Here is a 26,668-nt window from a genome sequence, read left to right as displayed (position 1 = left end):
TTGCTGTGGAAACTAGGTCCGAGAGACCATCCCCAAATAATTCCTCACCCTTATATGGTAACACTTCCATGTGCTTTTTTGAATCCGCATCTCCTGTCCACTGGCGAGTCCATAAGCCTCTCCTAGCAGAAATGGACAATGCACTTACTTTAGATGCCAGTCGGCAGATTTCCCTCTGTGCATCTCTCATATATAAGACTGAGTCTTTTATATGGTCTATGGTTAACAGGATCGTGTCTCTGTCTAATGTGTCAATATTTTCTGACAGTTTATCTGACCACGCAGCGGCAGCACTGCACATCCAAGCTGACGCAATAGCTGGCCTAAGTATAATGCCTGTGTGTGTATATACAGACTTCAGGATCGCCTCCTGCTTTCTATCAGCAGGTTCCTTGAGGGCGGCCGTATCCGGAGACGGTAGTGCCACCTTTTTAGACAAACGTGTGAGCGCTTTATCCACCCTAGGGGGTGTTTCCCAACGTGACCTATCCTCTGGCGGGAAAGGGAACGCCATTAGTACCTTCTTAGGAATTACCAATTTTTTATCAGGGAAAGCCCACGCTTCTTCACACACTTCATTTAATTCATCTGATGGGGGAAAAACTACGGGTAGTTTTTTCTCTCCAAACATAATACCCTTTTTAGTGGTACCTGTAGTTATATCAGAAATGTTTAACACCTCTTTCATTGCCTCAATCATACAGTGAATGGCCTTAGTGGGCATCAGGTTTGACTCATCGTCGTCGACACTGGTGTCAGTATCAGTGTCGACATCTGGGTCTGCTTGAGGTAGCGGGCGTTTTAGAGCCCCTGACGACCCATGCGACGCCTGGGCAGGCACGAGCTGAGAAGTCGGCTGTCCCACATTTGGCATGTCGTCGATTTTTTTATATAAGGAGTCTATACGTGCACTCATTACTTTCCATAAGCCCATCCACTCAGGTGTCTGCCCCGCAGGGGGTGACATCCCTTCTAAAGGCATCTGCTCCGCCTCCACATCATTATCCTCATCAAACATGTCGACACAGCCGTACCGACACACCGCACACACACAAGGAATGCTCCGAATGAGGACAGGACCCACAAAAGCCCTTTGGGGGGACAGAGTGAGAGTATGCCAGCACACACCAGAGCGCTATATAATGCAGGGACTAACTGAGCTATGTCCCCTATAGCTGCTTTTTATATTATATATATTGCGCCCAAATTTAGTGCCCCCCCTCTCTGTTTTTACCCTGTTCTGTAGTGTAGACTGCAGGGGAGAGCCAGGGAGCTTCCTTCCAGCGGATCTGTGAAGGAGAAATGGCGCCAGTGTGTCTGAGGGAGATAGCTCCGCCCCTTTTCCGCGGCCTATTCTCCCGCTTTTTTCTGGATTCTGGCAGGGGTATTTTCCACATATATAGCCTCTGGGGCTATATATTGTGGTATTTTTGCCAGCCAAGGTGTTTTTATTGCAGCTCAGGGCGCCCCCCAGCGCCCTGCACCCTCAGTGACCGGAGTGTGAAGTGTGCATGAGGAGCAATGGCGCACAGCTGCAGTGCTGTGCGCTACCTTGGTGAAGACTGATGTCTTCTGCCGCCGTTTTTCCGGACCTCTTCTTGCTTCTGGCTCTGTAAGGGGGACGGCTTCTTCTCCCCTTAGTCCCTCGCTGCAGTGAGCCTGTTGCCAGCAGGTCTCACTGAAAATAAAAAACCTAAAACTATACTTTCTTTCTAAGGGCTCAGGAGAGCCCCTAGTGTGCATCCAACCAAGGCCGGGCACGAAATCTAACTGAGGCTTGGAGGAGGGTCATAGTGGGAGGAGCCAGTGCACACCAGGTAGTCATAAATCTTTCTAGAGTGCCCAGCCTCCTTCGGAGCCCGCTATTCCCCATGGTCCTTACGGAGTTCCCAGCATCCACTAGGACGTTAGAGAAATGGGTATTATCTAATCGTGATGGAACCAGGCAGGGATGGCCATCGGCATGGTCTCCAATGATGCATGCCATCGAAACCTTCCTTGGTAGAATACTATTCTATGTTGCACAATCGCTGGTTCTAGCCATCGATGGTATGCGCATGAGCAGAAGAAATACACAGCCTTGCAGGGCAGCATAATGTAGATTCAGAAACTGGAGCAGGGGGCAGGGGGCAGTGGGCAGGGCAGGGCTGGGCTGGGCTGGGCTGCTGACAGCTGAGCTCAGTCTGACATGTCAGTGTGGTAGGCCATCCATACCAGCAGGAACACGCACTAGTTTATGAGAGTCGGGGGTGGGGGCTGGTCTGCTGACTGACAGGTGAGCTCAGCCTGTCAAGCCAGCGAGGCGGGCCAACACAGCCAGGCGGACACGTACTGAGTGTACTATATGTGATAAGCGCAGCAGCAGCACACTCCGGAACCCACGAGTGTTTAATGTGTTTCTGGGGACGTGTTTACAACGGGACCAAATTGTGTTTTTTCCCGCTAGCGCTCAGGGTCGTTCTAAGCCAAGATGGCCGCGTTGACAGGTGAGGGGGTCATTGGACTAATGTGTTTTTTTCACACATAACAAGAACACAGAGGGTGGATGTTTTAATTTAGACATCCGGGAGTAGTGCGCCCATCAGCCTGCTGCATCCTGGCCCGTATATGCCCCGGTAATGGCCTCCAGTGTACATACCTCCCAACATGACCCTCTCCAGGAGGGACACAGTGCTCTGCTTCTGGACTTTTCTCTTAATGTATGATTGCCAGCACCTGTTTTGAACAGGTTAATGGGTAAGAAAGGTGTTTCATCACAGGTACTAGCAATCATACATTAAGACGAAAGTCCAGGAGCAGAGTATTCTGTCCCTCCTGGAGAGGGTCATGTTGGGAGGTATGAGTGTATGCGCACTCTCCAAGCTGTCCCCTATGTATTATAGATAGTATAACGCTGGCTGGTAATGTGTACGGTGCAGGTGTCCTGCTATAACCACCATCTCTTTTCCAGCTCCCAGACTGTCCCGGCTCTGGGTTCAAGCTACTCGGTAAGTGGCGCCCACAGCTCCCCCTCCCCCCAGTGTGTATGTACTAATATGTCACCCACTGAGCTCCTGACTTTGCCACTTCTCCCCCAGGCCTACAGCCGTTGCTGCCGTCCACACCCGTGCCTGGCAACCACCATCAGACAGTGAACATGCTATCGGGTAATTCACAAAATGTTAGTTATATTTGTTATGAATTTTGATTATAATGCTCAAAATGAAGGGAAGGCTCAAGTTCACAACATGGGACCGCCTGGACTAGAAATCTATCTGGCGTGGGTACATGTTTTAATGTTCTGAACAAGTTTAATGATTTTCTGAATCACATTTAGTTATGCTGACCCAGGGGGTGCTCCGTTCTGAACTTGAACCGAAGGGAAGAGTGCAAGTGGTGTAACGCAGAATGTGTGGTTACCCAGCAAACACAAATGTCTCCATGTGGGTTAGGTATGAAATGCCGGCTGTCGGGATGCCAACAGTTAGGAGAACAACCGCGGTATCTCAACAGTCGAAATGCCAACAATGGTCTAACCATTAACGTCACATATCTTGTCTTTCTTTACTCTCACACCCTCCTGACACTTGGCCAACATTTCTGGGTGAACATATCATACAACCCATTAAGAACCTAGCATTCTGGTGGACCATTATGCAATAGGTAGCATCTATCTTTGTGTATCAATGCCTATTTACCTATAGATTGCAAGATTGCGAGCAGGGCCTTCCTACCTCTGTCTGTCTGTTTTTACCCAGTTTTGTTCTATTACTGTTGTTCTAATTGTAAAGCCCAACGAAATATGCTGCGCTATATAAGAGGTTAACGGTGACTAAAGATACCCACATTGTGGACTCTCTAATACGGGCACTAGCTCACCACTAGATAACGGCAGCATTTATTCAGGCGGCTATTGGAAGTTGCAGTGGCGCACACACTTTGGAGAACGGAGACGTCCGGTGCCTCCTAGCCGGCTCCTTCCTACTCGGCATAGCTGATTCCTCATTGGAGAAACCGCCTATTCCATCACACAGTGGTGAGCCTGCTATTTACCATACAGACGGCTATAATTGAATATATGCACAATCTATTTCTGCCACATTAGTATCAACCATGACTGTTACCAACACGATCAAACAGTGTAACTATGTGGCTGATTTAAGATACCTGGATAGAACTTACATCAGGACAATTATTGTCATCTGTTTGTTGGACTGAAGGGATATATGTATGTGTGTGTGTGTGTGTGTGTGTGTATATGTATATATATATATATATATATATATATATATATATATATATATATATATATATATATATATATATATAATTTCTTGCGTCCTAAAGGATGCTGGGGACTCCGTAAGGACCATGGGGATAGGCGGGCTCCGCAGGAGACATGGGCACTTTAAGAAAGAACTTTAGGTATGGGTGTGCACTGGCTCCTCCCTCTATGCCCCTCCTCCAGACCTCAGTTTATTACTGTGCCCAGAGGAGACTGGGTGCATTACAGGGAGCTCTCCTGAGTTTCCTGAAAAGAAAGTATATTAGTTTTTTATTTTCAGGGAGCCTACTGGCAACAGACTCCCTGCATCGAGGGACTGAGGAGAGAGAAACAGACCTACATTAATGTTAGGCTCTGTTTCTTAGGCTACTGGACACCATTAGCTCCAGAGGGATCGGTACGCAGGTCTCACCCTCGCCGTCCGTCCCAGAGCCGCGCCGCCGTCCTCCTCGCAGAGCCGGAAGATAGAAGACTTCAGAGGCGGCAGAAGACTTCAGATCTTCATAGAGGTAACGCACAGCGGTAATGCTGTGCGCCATTGCTCCCACACAGCTCACACACGGCAGTCACTGTAAGGGTGCAGGGCGCAGGGGGGGCGCCCTGGGCAGCAATATAAACCTAATTTTCTGGCAAAAGTACATATATATACAGTTAGGCACTGTATATAAAAGAGCCCCCGCCAGTTTTTTCAATATTTGAGCGGGACCGAAGCCCGCCGCTGAGGGGGCGTAGCTTGTTCCTCAGCACTCACCAGTGCCATTTTCTCCACAGCACAGCGCTGAGAGGAAGCTCCCCGGACTCGACCCTGCTTATCCACGGTGAACGAGGGTTTTAAAGAAGGGGGGGGGCACATAATTTGGCGCAAAATACAGATTACAGCGCTTTCTGGGTTAACATAGTGTGTGTTTTTTCCTGGGTCATTGGCGCTGGGTGTGTGCTGGCATACTCTGTCTCTGTCTCTCCAAAGGGCCTTGTGGGGGAACTGTCTTCAGATAAGCGGATTCCCTGTGTGTGTGGTGTGTCGGTACGCGTGTGTCGGCAGGTAGAAGGCTCTCCTAGGGAGGAGGTGGAGCAAATGAGTGTGGTGTCTCCGTCGACAACGCCGACACCTGACTGGATGGATATGTGGAATGTTTTAAGTGCTAATGTGAATTTATTGCACAAAAGACTGGACAAAGCTGAAGCTAGGGAACAGGAAGGGAGTCAACCCATGTCTGTCCCTATGTCGCATGGACCTTCGGGGTCTCAAAAGTGCCCACTATCCCAAATAGTAGACACTGATACCGACACGGATTCTGACTCCAGTGTCGACTACGATGATGCAAAATTACAGCCAAAATTGGCTAAAAGTATTCGATATATGATTATTGTAATAAAAGATGTTTTGCATATCACTGATGACCCCTCTGTCCCTGGCACGAGGGTACACATGTTTAAGGGAAAGAAAGCTGAGGTAACCTTTCCCCCCTCTCATGAGCTGAACGAGTTGTGTGAAAAAGCGTGGGAATCTCCAGACAAGAAACTGCAGATTCCCAGAAGGATTCTTATGGCGTATCCTTTCCCGGCAAAGGACAGGATACGGTGGGAATCCTCCCCTAGGGTGGACAAAGCGTTGACACGCTTATCCAAAAAGGTAGCGCTGCCATCCCAAGATACGGCTACCCTTAGGGATCCTGCTGATCGCAAGCAGGAGGGTACCTTGAAGTCCATTTACACACATTCTGGTACCTTACTCAGACCGGCGATAGCGTCGGCTTGGGTTTGTAGCGCTGTAGCAGCGTGGACGGAAATTGATACCCTGGATAAGGATACCATTTTATTGACCCTAGGACATATTAAAGATGCTGTCTTATACATGAGAGATGCTCAAAGAGACATTGGTCTACTGGGTTCTCGAGTCAACGCTATGTCGATTTCTGCTAGACGAGTCCTATGGACCTTACAAGGGTGAGTAACTGTTTGGGGACGGTCTCTCGGACCTGGTCTCCACAGCTACGGCAGGTAAATCAAATTTTTTGCCTTATATTCCCTCACAGCCTAAGAAAGCGCCACATTATCAAATGCAGTCCTTTCGGTCACAGAGAAACAAGAGAGTACGAGGTCTGTCCTTTCTTGCCAGAGGTAAGGGCAGAGGGAAAAAGCTGCAAAACACAGCTAGTTCCCAGGAACAGAAGTCCTCCCCGGCCTCTACTAAATCCACCGCATGACGCTGGGGCTCCACTAAGGGAGTCCGCCACAGTGGGGGCACGTCTTCGACTTTTCAGCCACATCTGGGTTCACTCACAGGTGGATCCCTGGGCAATAGAAATTGTTTCTCAGGGTTACAAGCTGGAATTCGAAGAGGTGCCTCCTCGCCGGTTTTTCAAATTGGCCTTACCGGCTTCTCCCCCAGAAAGGGAGATAGTGTTAAATGCAATTCACAAATTGTATCTTCAACAGGTGGTGGTAAAAGTTCCCCTACTTCAACAAGGGAGGGGATATTACTCAACCTTGTTTGTAGTCCCGAAACCGGACGGTTCGGTCAGACCCATTTTAAATTTAAAATCCCTGAACCTATACTTGAAAAGGTTCAAGTTCAAGATGGAATCGCTCAGAGCGGTCATCGCCAGCCTGGAAGGGGGGGGATTTTATGGTATCCCTGGACATAAAGGATGCATACCTTCATGTTCCCATATATCCACCTCATCAGGCGTACCTGAGATTTGTGGTACAGGATTGTCATTACCAATTTCAGACGTTGCCGTTTAGGCTTTCCACGGCCCCGAGGATTTTCACCAAGGTAATGTCGGAAATGATGGTGCTCCTGCGCAAGCAGGTGTCACAATTATCCCGTACTTGGACGATCTCCTCATAAAAGCGAGATCACGAGAGCAGTTGCTGAACAGCGTGTCACTTTCACTGAAGGTGTTACAGCAACACAGCTGGATTCTCAATATCCCGAAGTCGCAGTTGGTTCCTACGACTCGTCTGACCTTCTTAGGCATGATTATGGATACGGACCAGAAAAGGGTTTATCTTCCGATAGAAAAGGCCCAGGAACTCATGACTCTGGTCAGTAACCTATTGAAGCCAAAACAAGTGTTAGTGCATCACTGCACTCGGGTCCTGGGGAAGATGGTGGCATCTTACGAGGCCATTTCCTTCGGCAGGTTCCATGCGAGGAATTTCCAATGGGGCATACTGGACAAGTGGTCCAGGTCACATCTACAGATTCATCAGTTGATCACCCTGTCCCCCAGGGCCAGGGTATCTCTCCTGTGGTGGCTACAGAGTGCTCACCTTCTAGAGGGTCGCAGGTTCAGCATTCAGGACTGGATTCTGGTAACCACGGACGCGAGCCTCCGAGGTTGGGGAGCAGTCACACAGGGAAGAAACTTCCAAGGTCTTTGGTCAAGTCAAGAGACTTGTCTTCACATCAACGTCCTGGAGCTGAGGGCGATATACAACGCCCTTCGTCAAGTGGAGACCTTGCTTCGCGACCTACCGGTTCTGATCCAGTCAGACAACATCACCGCAGTGGCTCATGTAAACCGCCAAGGCGGCACAAGGAGCAGAGTGGCAATGGCGGAAGCCACCAGGATTCTTCGCTAGGCGGAAAATCATGTAAGCGCACTGTCAGCAGTGTTCATTCCGGGAGCGGACAACTGGGAAGCAGACTTCCTCAGCAGACATGACCTGCATCCAGGAGAGTGGGGACTTCATCAGGAAGTCTTCGCACAGATTGCAAGTCAGTGGGGACTGCCACAGATAGACATGATGGCGTCCCGCCTCAACAAAAAGCTACAGAGGTATTTCGCCTGGTCAAGAGACCCTCAGGCAGTGGCTGTGGACGCCCTAGTGACACCGTGGGTTTTCCAGTCGGTCTATGTGTTTCCTCCTCTTCCTCTCATCCCAAAGGTGTTGAGAATAATAAGAAAAAGAGGAGTGCAGACAATTCTCATTGTTCCGGATTGGCCGCGAAGGGCCTGGTATCCGGATCTACAGGAGATGCTCACAGAAGATCCGTGGCCTCTTCCTCTAAGACAGGACCTTTTTGCAACAGGGACCCTGTCTGTTCCAAGACTTACCGCGGTTGCGTTTGACGGCATGGCGGTTGAACGTCGGATCCTAGCGGAAAAGGGCATTCCGGATGAGGTCATTCCTACTCTGATAAAGGCTAGGAAGGACGTGACAGCAAAACATTATCACCGTATATGGCGAAAATATGTTTCTTGGTGTGAGGCCAGGAATGCTCCTACGGGAGAATTCCATCTGGGCCTTTTCCTTCACTTCCTACAAACTGGAGTGAATTTTGGCCTAAAATTAGGCTCCATTAAAGTTCAGATTTCGGCCTTATCCATTTTCTTTCAGAATGAAATAGCTTCTCTCCCAGAAGTGCAGACTTTTGTGAAGGGAGTGCTGCATATTCAGCCTCCTTTTGTACCTCCGGTGGCGCCTTGGGACCTTAACGTGGTGTTGAGTTTCCTTAAGTCGCACTGGTTTCATCCACTTAAAACAGTGGAGTTAAAATATCTCACTTGGAAGGTGGTCATGTTGTTAGCCTTGGCTTCGGCTAGGCGAGTGTCTGAATTGGCGGCTTTGTCTCATAAAAGCCCCTATCTGGTTTTCCATATGGATAGAGCGGAATTGCGGACCCGTCCTCAATTTTTGCCTAAGGTGGTGTCATCTTTTCATATGAACCAACCTATTGTGGTGCCTGTGGCTAAGCGAGACTTGGAGGATTCCGAGTCCCTTGATGTGGTCAGGGCTTTGAAAATTTACGTGGCCAGAACGGCTAGGGTCAGAATAACAGAAGCACTGTGTGTGGTTGGTGCTCCTGCTTCAAAACAGACTATTGCTCGCTGGATCTGTAACACGATTCAGCAGGCTTATTCTATGGCTGAATTGCCGTTACCAAAATCGGTTAAGGCCCATTCCACTAGGAAGGTGGGCTCTTCTTGGGCGGCTGCCCGAGGTGTCTCGGCATTACAATTGTGTCGAGCTGCTACTTGGTCGGGGTCAAACACCTTTGCAAAGTTCTATAAGTTTGATACCCTGGCTGAGGAGGACCTCCTGTTCGCTCAATCGGTGCTGCAGAGTCATCAGCACTCTCCCGCCCGTTTCGGAGCTTTGGTATAATCCCCATGGTCCTTACGGAGTCCAATGCACAAAATGGTAAGCTGCTCAATCAGATTGTGATGTCACTCAGGTGCTAAAAGGGAGGGGTAATTCTGTGTAGGAAAAAACAATGTGTTCCCTAATGCACACCGAGTGAAAAATATTTTACTACATAATAGTCAGATAATACGGAGATCTTAGTTGCGTATATCTGCAGATATAGGGTTAAGCCTCCAGGCCGATCGACAAGGCTTCTCCGTCACTGGGGGTCCCTAATACTAGGTATGGGTCCGGGGTGCAGGACCCCATAACGTCGGCACAGGTCGGCTACCCCAGGTCAGCATCGGCGTCCCCAGCATCCTCTAGGACGTAAGAGAAAATAAGATTTCTCGAACGTCCTAGTGGATGCTGGGGACTCCGTAAGGACCATGGGGAATAGACGGGCTCCGCAGGAGACATGGGCACTTTAAGAAAGAATTTGGATTCTGGTGTGCTCTGGCTCCTCCCTCTATGTCCCTCCTCCAGACCTCAGTTTGAATCTGTGCCCGGACGAGCTGGGTGCTGTTTAGTGAGCTCTCCTGAGCTTGCTATAAGAAAGTATTTTGTTAGGTTTTTTATTTTCAGGGAGATCTGCTGGCAACAGGCTCCCTGCATCGTGGGACTGAGGGGAGAGAAGCAGCCCTACTCTCTGAAGCTAGGTCCTGCTTCTTAGGCTACTGGACACCATTAGCTCCAGAGGGATCGTACACAGGATCTCACCCTTTGTCGTCCGATCCCGGAGCCGCGCCGCCCTCCCCCTCGCAGAGCCGGAAGACAGAAGCCGGGAAGAAGCAAGAAGACTTCGAAATCGGCGGCAAGAGACTCCAGTCTTCACTGAGGTAGCGCACAGCACCGCAGCTGTGCGCCATTGCTCCCACACTACACCCACATACTCCGGTCACTGTAGGGTGCAGGGCGCAGGGGTAGGGGGGGGGGGCGGGGCGCCCTGGGCAGCAATTAGGACCTCTTGGCAAAAGTTAGACATATATACAGTTGGGCACTGTATATATGTATGAGCCCCCGCCATAATTTTGTACAGAAACGCGGGACAGAAGCCCGCCGCTGGGGGGGCGGGGCTTCTTCCTCAGCACTCACCAGCACCATTTTCTCTCCACAGCTCCACTGAGAGGAAGCTCCCCAGGCTCTCCCCTGCAGATTCACGGTAGAAGAGGGTAAAAAGAGAGGGGGGGGGGGGGGGGGGGCACATAAATTAGGCGCAAAAACATAATATACAGCAGCTACTGGGTTAACACTAAGTTACTGTGTGATTCCTGGGACATATAGCGCTGGGGTGTGTGCTTGCATACTCTCTCTCTGTCTCTCCAAAGGGCCTTGTGGGGGAACTGTCTTCAAAAAAGAGCATCCCCTGTGTGTGTGGTGTGTCGGTACGATTGTGTCGACATGTTTGACGAGGAAGGCTATGTGGAAGCAGAGCGGGAGCAAATGAATGTGGTGTCTCCGCCGACGGCGCCGACACCTGATTGGATGGATATGTGGAAGGTTTTAAATGATAATGTTAATTCCTTGCATAAAAGGTTGGATAAAGCTGAAACCTTAGGACAGTCATGGTCTCAGCCCATGCCTGATCCGATGTCGCAGAGGCCGTCTGGGTCTCAGAAGCGCCCACTATCCCAAATTGTTGACACAGATACCGACATGGATTCTGACTCCAGTGTCGATTACGATGATGCAAAGTTACAGCCTAAATTGGCTAAAGCCATCCGTTATATGATTATAGCGATGAAGGATGTGTTGCACATCACAGAGGAAACCCCAGTCCCTGACAAGAGGGTTCATATGTATGGGGAAAAAAGGCAGGAGGTGACCTTTCCCCCTTCACATGAACTAAATGAGTAATGTGAAAAGGCTTGGGAATCTCCAGATAAAAAACTGCAGATTTCCAAGAGGATGCTTATGGCGTATCCCTTCCCGCCAACGGACAGCTTACGCTGGGAATCCTCCCCTAGGGTGGATAAAGCTCTAACACGCTTATCCAAGAGGGTAGCCCTGCCGTCACAGGATACGGCCACCCTAAAAGATGCTGCGGATAGAAAGCAAGAGGGTACCCTGAAGTCCATTTATGCACATTCAGGTACCTTACTAAGGCCGGCAATTGCGTCGGCCTGGGTGTGTAGTACTGTAGCAGCATGGACGGATACCTTATCTGAGGAACTGGATATCTTAGACAAGGATACTATATTAATGACCCTGGGGCATATAAAAGACGCTGTCCTATATATGAGAGATGCTCAAAGAGACATTAGCCTACTGGGCTCTAGAATAAATGCAATGTCGATTTCTGCCAGAAGGGTCCTGTGGACTCGGCAATGGACAGGCGATGCCGACTCAAAAAGGCACATGGAGGTTTTACCTTACAAGGGTGAGGAATTGTTTGGGGAGGGTCTCTCGGACCTGGTCTCCACAGCTACTGCTGGAAAGTCAAATTTTTTGCCATATGTTCCCTCACAACCTAAGAAAGCACCGTATTACCAAATGCAGTCCTTTCAATCACAAAAAGGCAAGAAGGTCCGAGGTGCGTCCTTTCTTGCCAGAGGCAGGGGCAGAGGAAGGAAGCTGCACAACACAGCTAGTTCCCAGGAACAGAAGTCCTCCCCGGCTTCCACTAAATCCACCGCATGACGCTGGGGCTCCACAGGCGGAGCTAGGCCTGGTGGGGGCGCGTCTCCGAAATTTCAGCCACAAGTGGGTTCACTCCCAGGTGGATCCCTGGGCAATAGAGATTGTGTCTCAGGGATACAAGCTGGAATTCGAAGAGATGCCCCCTCACCGATACCTCAAATCGGCCCTGCCAGCTTCCCCATTAGAGAGGAAAATAGTGTTAGCTGCAATTCACAAATTGTATCTTCAGCAGGTGGTGGTCAAGGTTCCCCTCTTTCAGCAAGGGAAGGGTAATTATTCGACCATGTTTGTGGTACTGAAACCGGACGGTTCGGTCAGACCCATATTGAATTTAAAATCTCTGAACATATACCTGAAAAGGTTCAAGTTCAGAATGGAATCGCTCAGAGCGGTCATTGCAAGTATGGAAGAGGGGGATTTTATGGTGTCTCTGGACATAAAGGATGCATACCTTCATGTCCCTATTTATCCACCTCATCAGGCGTACCTCAGATTTGTGGTACAGGATTGTCATTACCAATTCCAGACGTTGCCGTTTGGTCTCTCCACGGCACCGAGAATATTTACCAAGGTTATGGCAGAAATTATGGTACTCCTGCGGAAGCAAGGGGTTACAATTATCCCATAGTTGGACTATCTCCTCATAAAAGCGAGGTCAAGAGAGCAGTTACTGATCAGCGTAGCACGCTCTCTGGAAGTATTAGGACAGCACAGCTGGATTCAGAATATTCCAAAGTCGCAGTTGATTCCTACGACTCGTCTGCCCTTCCTGGGCATGATTTCTGGACACAGACCAGAAGAGGGTTTATCTCCCGATGGAGAAGGCTCAGGAACTCATGACACTGATCAGAGACCTATTAAAACCAAAAAAGGTGTCGGTGCATCACTGCACACGAGTCCTGGGAAAGATGGTGGCATCATACGAGGCCATTCCCTTCGGCAGGTTCCATGCGAGGACTTTTCAATGGGATCTCCTGGACAAATGGTCCGGATCACATCTTCAGATGCATCGGTTAATCACCCTATCCCCCAGGGCCAGGGTGTCTCTCCTGTGGTGGCTGCAGAGTGCTCACCTCCTGGAGGGCCGCAGATTCGGCATTCAGGACTGGGTCCTGGTGACCACGGATGCAAGCCTCCGGGGGTGGGGGGCAGTCACACAGGGAAGAAATTTCCAAGGCCTGTGGTCAAGTCAGGAGACTTGCCTTCACATCAACATCCTGGAACTAAGGGCCATATACAACGCCCTACGTCAAGCGGAATCCCTACTTCGCGACCAACCGGTTCTGATTCAGTCAGACAACATAACCGCAGTGGCTCATGTAAACCGTCAAGGCGGCACAAGGAGCAGAGTGGCGATGGCGGAAGCCACCAGGATTCTTCGCTGGGCGGAGAATCACGTAAGTGCACTGTCAGCAGTGTTCATCCCGGGAGTGGACAACTGGGAAGCAGACTTCCTCAGCAGGCACGACTTACACCCGGGAGAGTGGGGACTTCATCAAGAAGTCTTCACACAGATCACAAGTCGGTGGGAACTACCACAGATAGACATGATGGCGTCACACCTCAACAAGAAGCTACAGAGCTATTGCGCCAGGTCAAGGGACCCTCAGGCGGTAGCTGTAGACGCCCTGGTGACACCGTGGGTGTTCCAGTCGGTCTATGTATTTCCTCCTCTTCCTCTCATACCCAAGGTACTGAGGATAATAAGAAAAAGAGGAGTAAGAACAATTCTCATTGTTCCAGATTGGCCACGAAGGACTTGGTATCCAGATCTGCAAGAATTGCTCACAGAGGATCCGTGGCCTCTTCCTCTAAGACGGGACATGTTGCAACAGGGACCTTGTCTCTTCCAAGACTTACCGCGGCTGCGTTTGACGGCATGGCGGTTGAACGCCGGATCCTAGCAGAAAAGGGTATTCCGGAGGAGGTCATTCCTACGCTGATAAAGGCTAGGAAGGACGTAACGGCAAAACATTATCACCGGATATGGCGAAAATATGTTTCTTGGTGTGAGGCCAGCAATGCTCCTACAGAGGAGTTTCAGCTGGGCCGTTTCCTTTACTTCCTTCAGTCCGGAGTGGATTTGTGCCTGAAGTTAGTTAGGCTCAATTAAGGTCCAGATTTCGGCCCTTTCCATTTTCTTTCAGAAAGAGTTGGCTTCTCTGCCAGAAGTTCAGACGTTTGTGAAAGGAGTGCTGCATATTCAGCCTCCTTTTGTGCCTCCAGTGGCACCTTGGGATCTTAACGTGGTGTTGAGTTTCCTGAAATCACACTGGTTTGAACCACTTAAAACAGTGGAGTTGAAATATCTCACGTGGTCGGTGGTCATGCTATTAGCCTTGGCTTCGGCTAAGCGTGTGTCAGAATTAGCGGCTTTGTCTCATAAAAGCCCATATCTGGTTTTCCATATGGATAGAGCGGAATTGAGGACACGTCCACAATTTCTGCCAAAAGTGGTCTCATCTTTTCATATGAACCAACCTATTGTGGTGCCTGTGGCTACACGTGACTTGGAGGATTCCGAGTTACTAGATGTAGTCAGGGCTTTAAAAGTTTATGTAGCCAGAACGGCTAGAGTCAGGAAAACGGAGTCACTGTTTATCCTGTATGCTTCCAACAAGCTTGGTGCTCCTGCTTCAAAGCAGACTATTGCTCGCTGGATCTGTAACACGATTCAGCAGGCTCATGCTGTGGCTGGATTGCCGCAGCCAAAATCAGTGAAAGCCCATTCCACTAGGAAGGTGGGCTCTTCTTGGGCGGCAGCCCGAGGGGTCTCGGATTTACAGCTATGCCGAGCTGCTACTCGGTCAGGTTCAAATAAGTTTGCAAAGTTCTACAAGTTTGATACCCTGGCTGAGGAGGACCTATCGTTTGCTCAATCGGTGCTGCAGAGTCATCCGCACTCTCCCGCCCGTTTGGGATCTTTGGTATAATCCCCATGGTCCTTACGGAGTCCCCAGCATCCACTAGGACGTTAGAGAAAATAAGATTTTACTTACCGGTAAATCTATTTCTCGTAGTCCGTAGTGGATGCTGGGCGCCCGTCTCAAGTGCGGACTTCTTCTGCAATACTTGTATATAGTTACTGCTTAAATAAGGGTTATGTTATAGTTGCATCAGGGTTTATCTGATGCTCCGTTATTGTTCATACTGTTAACTGGGTAAAGTTATCACAAGTTATACGGTGTGGCTGGTATGAGTCTTACCCTGGATTCCCAAAATCCTTTCCTTGTACTGTCAGCTCTTCAAGGCACAGTTTCTTTAACTGAGGTCTGGAGGAGGGACATAGAGGGAGGAGCCAGTGCACACCCATACCTAAAGTTCTTTCTTAAAGTGCCCATGTCTCCTGCGGAGCCCGTCTATTCCCCATGGTCCTTACGGAGTCCCCAGCATCCACTACGGACTACGAGAAATAGATTTACCGGTAAGTAAAATCTTATTTTTAAACCTACCGGTAAATCTTTTTCTCGTAGTCCGTAGAGGATGCTGGGCGCCCGTCCCAAGTGCGGACTACTTCTGCAAGACTTGTATATAGTTTTGCTTACATAAGGGTTATGTTATAGTTTTCATCGGTATCAGACTGATGCTGTGTTGTTTTCATGCTGTGTGGCTGGTATGAATCTTGCCATTGGATTAACAAAAATCCTTTCCTCGTACTGTCCGTCTCGTCTGGGCACAGTTTCTCCAACTGAGGTCTGGAGGAGGGGCATAGAGGGAGGAGCCAGTGCACACCCATACCTAAAGTTCTTTCTTAAAGTGCCCATGTCTTCTGCGGAGCCCGTCTATCCCCATGGTCCTTACGGAGTCCCCAGAATCCTCTACGGACTACGAGAAAAAGATTTTACTGGTAGGTTTAAAATTATATATATATAAAATCTCCAAGGTCCGGCACTCCAGTGAACCGTATGATAACCTCGGCCAGTGCCCTCACAATAAATCAAAGCATGGACAGAGAAGGTGAGGCACTCTGCTTGAATAAATGAAACAGGCTCGTTTCAGTGTTATTAACACTATCATCAGCATGATGATAGTGTTAATAACACTGAAACGTTGCTGAAGCGTGTCTGTTTCATTTATTCAAGCCGAGTGTCTCTGTCTCTCTCTCTCTCTCTCTCTCTCTCTCTCTCTCTCTCTCTCTCTCTCTCTCTCTCTCTCTCTCTCTATCTATCTATCTATCTATATATATATATATATATCTATCTATATATATATATATATATATATATAAGAGATATAGAGCTATAGCACTCACAGTCCCAAAATCATCCACCTTGGTGCCTTCCTCAAAATTGTATAGAAACGGAGGGTTCCTGAAGGCAGGCTAGATAGTCCCCTAGCTGCTAAAAGGAATCAGGCGGCACTCCCATGTTTTCTCAGCAATTAAAACTCTGTATTGTGCAAAACTTCAAACAGACATAGTGCAAGTCACCGACGTTTCAACGCCCATTCTGCGTTTTTCTCAAGGTGCTACGCTGTGAAAGAAAGTGCAAAAAAACAAACAAATATATCTATGCCAACTTTTCTGTGCTTATAAATACCTGAATTCTGATAAGACCATCCCCGTCCGTCCACGCCAGCAGATCCCCCGGGCCGGAAGACGCGGCTCTCCAAAGCTCCGGTCACAATGGAGACTGCTGTGACATAGTCTACTACCACTTCGGCTGTTGCCTGGTAACCGCGGCTATACCGTATCCATGTATATGTGTGTGTGTGTATATATATATATATATATATATAATGTATGTATGTATATCTCTATCTATATCTCTATCTATCTCTGTCAGTCATTACGGGGATACCGTGTTTATGGAGGCCGTGTGCTCACTATAGCATTCATTGATCCACCTCTATATTAGTGGCCAGATCAGCTGGATCTGGTATTTGGATTATACATGCAATATATATATATATATATATAATTTCTGACGTAGTACTTGCCCATCTTGACGGTCTGGATCCCAACGGTCAGGAGTCCAGCATCTGCACTCCATCATGTATCGGGAACCCGGCCATTTTAGTTGCCCTATATAACGTCTAAACTTTATAATGATCGTGTTTATGAACTTTCTCTTTGCTGAAACCCTGTTTTGTGCTTAAATGTAATTCATGTTTTATACTGTGTTAATTAAGGAAATAACATAGATGTTACTGCATAGACTGGAAATTGTACAATATGCTCATGCATTTTCTCTGTTACAGCAACTTCCTTATTAGACAAAAGAGTAGTGCTGTCGCTGCGCCAAAACCATCAGCAGTGAGCAGCAAGGGGGAATTCATCGTTGCAAAGCTTGATGATTTGGTGAACTGGGCACGAAGGGTAAGAGATACACATTTCTTTTTTGCCTGAACCTAAATTTGGGGATCAAGCTCTGCTATAATTTTGTTTGTCTATTTTTATGACTCGTACTAATTCACATATGACAGGCCATAGATGAACGTGTGTAAGGACGGCAAAGTAGGGAAGCCAATCCTGCCTCATTTTTAAAATCCTGGGTTTTGGGATAGAAAAAAATCTCAATTCTGGGATGCCTGGGATTGAGTTGATTAATGAAAATATTATTCTGTCCCCCAGCCCCAAACAGAAATAAAATAACTTTCATGGCCAGCCAGCCCAGGCCATTATGATAAAACAGGCTCTGTGTGACAGACTTCGACACAGTCGACCTATCTCGTGCTGATTCCTAGGATCTGATCAACTAGGACCCATCTCGTGCTGCCCCATCGTATCTGCCCAGCTAGGACAGAGCAGGGGCCGCTTTGCTGCTTCTGAGGTCCTTGCAGGGCGTACTGAGATTTGTAGTCCCACAGCAGTAGGAATGACAGACTGATAAGAATATAATGGGTCCATATAAAACCATTTAGTCACCTTCTTTAGTGACTGTTGGTGCAGGACACCCCCGGCAGCCCTTTGGTGTGCTTCACCTTTCTGCCCAGCACATTGAACTTCTATTTGTTCACCTTCACCCTGACCTCACTACTGCCGCCCAGCAGCCGCTGCTGGAGTCTTCTTCTCCCCCATGTTACCGTGGAGTAGAAGCCCACGTGTGTCCTCCAGTACCCCGCAACTTTAGTAAAACCTGGTAACCATGCCCTATGCTTCCGGACTCAATGGTTGGTTGAGGGCTAAAAACAAATATGCGCAACCTAATACCGACATTCAAATGCTGGCATTTTTTTGCTAAAAATCATGGGATCCCATTGATCCCAGGATTGGACTCCCAACAGCAAAGTAATGTGAAACGCTAAAATAAAACCATAATTTATTTATTTTAAATAAAAGCGCTGTTAAATGTGTGTCTTCATTAGAATTGGTTTCTAAGAAATAATGGCAACTGCTTAATGGTATTTTTAGCTGCATAAAAAGCTATCCTCACAAATTAGCCATATGTACTGTGTGTGTGTGTGTAGAATAGAATGAGTTCTGGGCCTTTACTGCATCTGTTTTCTTTCTGTTTATGCCTCCAGAGCTCCCTGTGGCCCATGACCTTTGGTCTGGCATGTTGTGCTGTAGAGATGATGCACATGGCTGCACCACGTTACGACATGGACAGATTTGGTGTGGTTTTTCGTGCTAGTCCTAGGCAATCAGATGTTATGATTGTGGCTGGTACCCTCACCAATAAGATGGCTCCTGCACTAAGGAAGGTGAAGCTATCTTCTGTTTTCATTGGATTATTTAATGACTGTTGTTATTGTTGATTATGTGATCGTGTACAAATGCACAATAATTTGTGTTATGGTTCTATTTACATTTTATCGGTATTAAATGGCATTGATGACACTTTGTCAGTAATCTTGTAATCACTGGCATGTATGTTCTGCTGTCCACAGGTTTATGATCAGATGCCTGAGCCACGTTACGTAGTGTCCATGGGCAGGTGGGTACTTTCTTTTTCCTCCTCCAGTTTGGTACCGTGGAGTATGGTTGATTCTTATTTTATTTTTGTTCATTTCTTGTACGTGTGCGATAAGGCTAGTGAAACGGGCATTTTAGGTTGCTGTTGTTGTTTTGTTTTTGTATTCCCCATCCACAAAGGTACGCAGTCTGAGGCTTGAAGGGAGGAAAAAATGCAGTAAATACTTAACTTTTCCTATTGCACAGGAAGCTGCTAAATAAGCAGAGTTCTAGAACACCCCTATTATATTAGAATAAACCTAGCATAGTTAAAGGACACCACTATTAAACACACAAACATAATTTGATGGCAGATAAGAATCACTTGGTCCATCTAGTCTGCCCTTTTGGACTGTGGGAGAAAATTGGAGTACCCAGGGGAAACCCACACAAGTACGGGAAGTATATACAAACTCCACATAGTTAGGGCCATGGTGGGAGTTAAAACCATGACCTCAGTGCTGTGAGGTAGTAATCCTAACTATTACACCATCCATGCCGTATGCATTAATTTATATTACTGTATAGTAGTGGTTCCAGTCCTCAAGTACTACCAAAGGGTCATGTTTTGTGGATTTCATTAATCATGTACATTAGAGTTCATCTATTTTGCTGGCTCAGTAATTACCCCACCTGCTTCCATAGACCTAAATCCTCAAAAATCATGACCTACAGGGAAAACTTTAGGGTGAAGATTCAGAACCACTGCTATAGACCGCAGTGTTCGAAAGTGACTGATACTAGCCATAGGTTTACCGTATTTCAGCCGGATGTCTTTGTTTCAAAAACATACGTTTAGAAGCATTGCTTTCTTAAACATTTTTCTTTTTGTTGATTTTGTGCTTTCATGGAAATAACTGGTTTTTAGCTATCATGCATTGTCTTGTGTATGTACCGATTAAAAAAAAATGCTACAATATGTGTAGGAGATGAGTTTCCTGTCTTGCATGTTCCACAGCTGTGCTAATGGAGGAGGCTACTATCATTATTCATACTCTGTGGTCAGAGGCTGTGACAGAATTGTTCCAGTTGATATCTATGTTCCAGGTAATCTCCCTTTTAATTTTATTTTTCGCCCCCCATTTATTGTACTTTTTATATAGAGTAATGCCTACATATCATTCACAAAATGTAGCTATTAAAATAGCGTCCAGTTCAGTTTTTGTTAAGAAACAACCTGTCTTATAACATAGCATCTGCATGTTCACACACTGACTCACACATATGAAAAGACTCTACACTCCTGTGACTGGTTTTCTCTTACGTCCTAGGGGATACTGGGAATCCATTTAGTACCATGGGGTATAGACTGGTCCACTAGGAACCATGGGCACTTTAAGAAACTGATAGTGTGCGCTAGCTCCTCCCTCTACACCCCTCCTACCAGACTCTGTTTAGAAAATGTGCACGGAGGAGCCGGTCACGTCTCTTGAAGCTCCTGAAGAGTTTTCTGCATTTATTTTCTGTTTATTTTCAGGCAGGACTGGATGGCACCAGCCTGCCTGCTTTGTGGGACTAAGGGAAGGGGAACGGCCCAACCTCTCTCAGGGTTAATGGTCCCGTTCCCCTGCTGACAGGACACTAGCTCCTGAGGGAACTATTTGCAAGCCCTCCACGGCGAGCGTACATTCCCACAACACGCCGCCACCCCTAACAGAGCCAGAAGAATGAAGAGTGGGGAGTACTAAGCCGGCGTCCCGGTTAGCGGGTCGCCGGCCATTATGGCGACATGTGGATACGGAGACGAACAGCTTGTAAATGGGGCGAACTGCATCTCCCGCTGTGTACGGACACAGACGCTGAACAGCGGACACAGTACGCAGACTGGCAACATAGCCATAAAAGGAGTCTGTCTCCATTTTATGCACAAGACACATACAGCCAATATAAAAAAGTGCGGGAAGACCGCGCACCATTGAAGGGGCGGGGCTTCACTGTGAGTGGATCCAGCAGCTCACCAGCGCCATTTTCTCTCTGCAGCTGACACAGACGCTGACTGATAGGGATGCGCAGCTCCTCCAGAGAGACTCCAGATTACCTCAGCGGTACCATGGGGTCATAGCAGAGGGGGAGCGATTGTTAGTGTACGAAGTCCCTAATCTAGGTACTTAGTCTGCGACCCGGCTAAGCTTGGCATTAGCGTTAAGGGCGCCGTGTGCTGGTTCCATACTCCCTCTGTGTCTCCCTGGAAGGGCTCTTTGTAGGTTAATTGTGCATTTAACCTTTTCCTGTGTGTGTGCTGTCACTGTTACAGTATGCCAGGCAAAGAGTGTGTTTCATGTAAGGCACAGTGTTCTTCTTCCCCAAGGGGTTCACCAGTGTGTACTAAATGTAATGTCCCTTCCCAGGCTAGTGGGGCAGAACCAGCATGGCTGGACTCCATTAGGGGAATGATTTCCACAATCTCTACTAAGTTATCTCGGACTGAGAAAGAGACGGAATACTTAAGAAAATCTATGACTTAGTTTATGAAAAGAGACTCTGTACCCAAACCAGCGTCTCAGTCCCTTGCCATTTGTCCGCAAAAACGCACTTTGGCCCAGTCTGACTCTGATGATGACGTGTCAGACATGGAGGAGGGTGAGGTGGACTCAGGGGTAAGGGAGGGTACTCTGTCGCAGGGAATAGAAGCTATTGTAGAAGCTATCAGAGAAGTTCTGAATATCCCTGATAAGGTGACAGAGGAGAGTGAGAAATCTTATTTTAATATAAAAAATAAATCCTTTTCAAAGGAATACGAAGGACCATGGGTTAATCCTGATAGGAACTTTCAAATCCCTAAACGGTTGTTATCATCCTTTCCTTTTCCTCTCAAGTCTAGGAGAAAATGGGAAATCCACCAATAGTGGATGCATCAGTATCCAGGCTCTCACGGAAAATTGTATTGCCTGTCCTGGGTGCAACCTCCCTGAAAGACGCGGCTGACCGCAAGATTGAGACTACGCTCAAATCTTTATATACAGCTGTGGGGGTGGCCCAGAGGCCCAGTATAGCATGTGGGTGGACTACGCGAGCCACTGCTAAATGGTCGGGTAACCTAATTGAGGGGTTAGATACCTTATCTCAAGGGGAGATTGTTTTGCACGCAGGGGCCTATGGCTATGCCAGTGGACTGCCGATGCGTACTCCAGGAAAGGCATGGAAGGCCTACCTTTCACAGGCAAAGCCTTATTTGGGGATGAACTAGACAAATGGATCTCCAAAGCTAATGCAGTTAAGTCCACATACCTTCCTTCTGCAGCTCCCCTGGCTAGGAAGGCCTACTCAGGACCCAATTTACAGTCCTTTCGAACTGCCAAGTTTAGGGGCAAGCCCAGAGGTTCCTCTACCGCCACCAGAGGCGCTACAGGTAAACCACACAAACCAGTAACTGCCAGTTCACAGGAATGGGGCACAAGCTCTGCTTCCTCAAAACCTTCAGCATGACGGTGGACCGAGATGCCTGGAAGACTGGCAGGTGGGAGCCCAGCGAAAATTCTTCAGTCCCATCTGGACAACATCATGCCAGGATCCCTAGGTCATAGATCGTATTTCCGAGGGGCTACAGACTGGAGTTCCAAGAGCTCCCACCTCACAGATTCTTCAAATCAGGTTTACCAGTTTTACAAGAGACAAGTAATAGCTTTACAGGACACCATTCAAAAACTGGTACAGACCCAGGTCATTGTTCCAGTTCCACCTCATCTGCAAAACAAGGGGTACTATTCCAACTTGTTTGTAGTACTGAAACCGGACGGTTCGGTGAGGCCGATTCTGATCCTCAAGTCGTTGAACCTGTACTTACGAGTGTTAAAATTCAAGATGGAGTCTCTGAGAGCGGTGATCTCAGGTCTGGGGGAGGGGGAATTCCTAGTGTCTCTGGATATCAAAGATGCATACCTTCACATTCCGATCTGGCCGCCTCATCAGGCTTATCTACGGTTTGCACTGCAGGACTGTCACTACCAGTTCCAGGCCCTACCATTTGGTCTCTCCACGGCACCGAGAGTGTTCACCAAAGTGATGGAAGAGATGATGTTTCTACTCCGCAAACACGGAGTGAACATAATTCCGTACCTGGACGATCTTCTGATAAAGGCACCGTCCAGGGAGCGGTGGTTGGACAGCATTGGCCTCTCAACCAGACTACTCCTGGATCACGGGTGGATTCTGAACCTACCAAAATCTCACCTTGAACCGACACAGAGGCTTCCTTTCCTGGGAATGATACTGGACTCCGGGTCTCAGAGAGTGTTCCTTCCCTTGGAAAAGGCTATGGTAATCCAGTCGATGGTTTGGGCTGCCTTCGCCTTCTGGAGAAAATGGTGGCCTCTTACGAGGCGCTTCAGTACGGAAGGTTTCATGTGAGGCCCTTCCAACTATATCTATTGGACAAATGGTCCGGATCGCAACTTCACATGCACCAGAGGATACGTCTGTCGCCAAAAGCCAGGATTCTCCCTCTTATGGTGGCTACAGACTTCTCACCTAGTCAAGGGTCGGAGGTTCGGGATTCAGAATTGGATTCTCCTAACCACAGACACACGCCTCAGAGGTTGGGGCGCAGTCACCCAAGGGGTGCAGTTTCAGGGAAGATGGTCAAGTCAGGAAGTCGTCTTTTCAAGAAACATCCTGGAACTCAGGGCTATATACAATGCCTTTCTTTAGGCCTCATCTCTCCTTCAGGATCAGGCTATTCAGGTCCAGTCGGACAATGTGACTGCAGTGACATACATAAACCGACAGGGCGAAACAAAAAGAAGAGCCGTCAAGAATTCTCCTCTGGGCGGAAAAACACGCCGTGGCGTTGTCAGCGGTCTTCATTCCGGGAGTAGACAACTGGGAAGCAGACTTCCTCAGCAGACACGACCTGCACCCGGGGGTGGGGCCTTCATCCGGAGTAGTTCTGGTGGTTGACACATTGGTGGGGATATCCACAAATCGACATGATGGCCTCTCGACTCAACAAGAAGCTCAAGCGGTATTCTTCCAGGTCGAGGGACCCACAAGCAGTGGCGGTAGACACTGACAACTGCGTGGGTCTACCAGCTGGTGTACGTGTTTCTCCACTTCCTCTCATCCCAAGAATTCTAAAAATAATAAAAAGGTAAAAGGTTCAAGCAATACTCATTGCTCCGGATTGGCCGCGAAGGGCATGGTATGCGGATCTCGAGATGCTCCTCGAAGATCTGTGGCCTCGAACTCTTTGCGAGGATCTTCTGCAACAGGGCCCGTTTGTCTATCAAGACTTACCGCGGCTACGTTTAACGGCATGGAAGTTGAACGGCTGATTCTAGCCAGGAGAGGGATTCCTGACCAGGTCATCCCGACTATGGTGGTCATTCCGAGTTGATCGCTAGCTGCATTCGTTCACTATGCAGCGATGAGGCAAAAAAAAGGCACTTCTGCGCATGCGCAACGTACTATTACAACGAATGATGTAGTTTTCACACAAGGTCTAGTGATGCTTTTCAGTCGCACTGCTTGCTGCAGAGTAACACGAAGTGGGCGTTTTTGGGTGTCAACTGACCATTTTCAGGGAGTGTTTGGAAAAACGCAGGCGTGGCTGGGCGAACGCAGGGCGTGTTTGACGTCAAAACAGGAACTGAATGGTCTAAAGTGATCGCAAGCGCTGAGTAGGTTTTGAGCTACTCTGAAACTGCCCAAAAAAACTTTGTAGCCACTCTGCGATCCTTTCATTCGCACTTCTGCTAAAATACACTCTCAGTGGGAGGCGACATAGCGTTTGCAGGGCTGCTAAAAACTGCTAGCGAGCGATCAACTCTGAATAACCCCCTATGATCCAAGCAGGAAGGGGGTAACGTCTAAACATTACCACCGTATTTGGAAGACGTATGTCTCTTGGTGTGAGAGCAGACAATATTCTGCGGTGGAATTTCATCTGGGACGTTTCCTGCTTTTTCTGCAGTCATGAGTGGATGTGGGTCTATGTCTAGGCTCCATAAAAGTCCAGATTTCGGCCTTGTCTATTTTCTTTCAGAAACAATTGGCTTCTCTCCCTGAGGTCCAGACATTCTTGAAAGGTGTTCTGCACATCCAACCTCCCTTTGTGCCTCCCACGGCACCTTGGGATCTCAATTTAGTGCTGCAGTTCCTCTAATCGGACGGGTATGCACCGTTACAGGAGCTTGACGTAAAGTACCTTACGTGGAAGACCGTCACACTGTTGGCCTTAGCTTCAGCAAGACGTGTGTCGGAGCTAGGCGCATTGTCTCACAAGAGTCACTACCTAATTTTCCATGAGGACACAGCTGAACTCAGAATTCATCCGCAATTTCTTCCTAAGGTGGCGTCTGCGTTTCACAACAACCAGCCTATTGTGATTACAGACACCTCTGCTACTTCAAAGTGTTTGGATGTTGTGAGGGCTTTGAAGGTGTATGTAAAGAAAACAGCTCGTCACAGGAAATCCGACTCGCTGTTCGTTCTCTATGATCCCAATAAAATTGGGTAAATCGGTTTTGCAGGAACCTCTGCACTGTCCCACCCGGTTTTGGAGCTTTGGTACTTCCCCATGGTACTAAATGGATTCCCGGTATCCCCTAGGACGTAAGAGAAAATAGGATTTTAATTACCGGTAAATCCTTTTCTCGTAGTCCGTAAAGGATACTGGGCGCCCGCCCGTTGCTTCGTTCTTCCTGCACTGTTACTTGGTTAAGTATTCTATTTTTTTCAGCTGTTGCTGTTCCTGTTTCAGGTTTGGTTAGCATGGCTCTCCTCTTGTTTTGTGTGTTGGTTCGTAATCTCACCACTTTCCTTATCTATCCTTCTCTCAAAGTATGTCCGTCTCCTCGGGCACAGTTTCCTAGATTGAGTCTGGTAGGAGGGGCATAGAGGGAGGAGCCAGCGCATGCTATCAGTTTCTTATAGTGCCCATGGCTCCTAGTGGACCCATGGTACTAAATGGATTCCCAGTATCCCCTACGGACTACGAGAAAAGGATTTACTGGTAGGTAATTAAAATCCTATTTTCTATGATGAGATCTCTTTTCTAGGCTGTCCTCCTACTGCTGAAGCTCTCCTATACGGCATCCTACAGCTGCAAAAGAAGATCAAGAGAGAGAAGAAAATCCTTCTGTGGTACAGGAAATAAGCTTGTGCTGATTTGTATATATTTATAAGTAGAAATGCTTTGTATGACCTTCTAGGCAGCGGTGTAATCGCAGTTCTCCTGCTGTTACAACTGACAATTCATGCTGAAATACTAAATGTTTGGCACATCATGAATCTCTAGCTTGTTTTAAAACCTATATGAGTTTGTTTAAAACAATAAAAAAATGTAAACTCTAAATTGTCTTTCCATTCATTGTCTTAACACACATCTGATGCCTCATAATTGTACAGCTGGACCTACTCACTTTCTGTACTATGACCACACAAGCCGGGCCTGCAGATGGGGAAAAAAAAATACCTGTTCTGTAGTATAACTAGAGTACACAAGGAGTAGTGGGGACTGCTTGTCGAAGACTTTGTATTTCAAGAAAACACCATTGGTCTTTTTACACATTTCTACAGTTAAATTTATTTTATTTTTTTAACCCAAAAAAGAAAGGGAACCAAAAGCAAACGTGACTTCTTCAGGATACATAGTCTCCACAAGGAGAGACATTGGGGTGTAGGTGGTAGCATAGGACCAGGCACCAAACAGTTAAAGCGTTTAGAACTCCCAGGATGCTCCAGTCCTACCCTGCCCCTAGCCTAAGCTATCCAGTTTCGTTTTTGTGCCAGCAGGA

At 47.8% G+C, this 26,668-nt stretch overlaps 1 protein-coding gene across 1 annotated transcript; it reads left to right on the top strand.

The window, feature by feature from the left end:
• The first annotated feature begins 2,254 nt into the window (after positions 1-2,254).
• Positions 2,255-26,226, top strand: NDUFS7 (NADH:ubiquinone oxidoreductase core subunit S7). Its single transcript, XM_063914324.1, has 8 exons — positions 2,255-2,486; positions 2,951-2,987; positions 3,078-3,146; positions 17,240-17,357; positions 18,506-18,685; positions 18,872-18,918; positions 19,894-19,982; positions 25,931-26,226. Exons 1-8 carry the CDS (start codon positions 2,471-2,473, stop codon positions 26,026-26,028), a joined length of 654 nt encoding a protein of 217 aa, XP_063770394.1. The 5' UTR covers positions 2,255-2,470; the 3' UTR covers positions 26,029-26,226.
• The last annotated feature ends 442 nt before the right edge of the window (positions 26,227-26,668 follow it).

The sequence above is a fragment of the Pseudophryne corroboree genome, chromosome 1 (assembly GCF_028390025.1).
Source record: "Pseudophryne corroboree isolate aPseCor3 chromosome 1, aPseCor3.hap2, whole genome shotgun sequence".
Taxonomy (NCBI): Eukaryota; Metazoa; Chordata; class Amphibia; order Anura; family Myobatrachidae; genus Pseudophryne; species Pseudophryne corroboree.
This window is presented reverse-complemented; position numbering and strand designations above follow the sequence as displayed.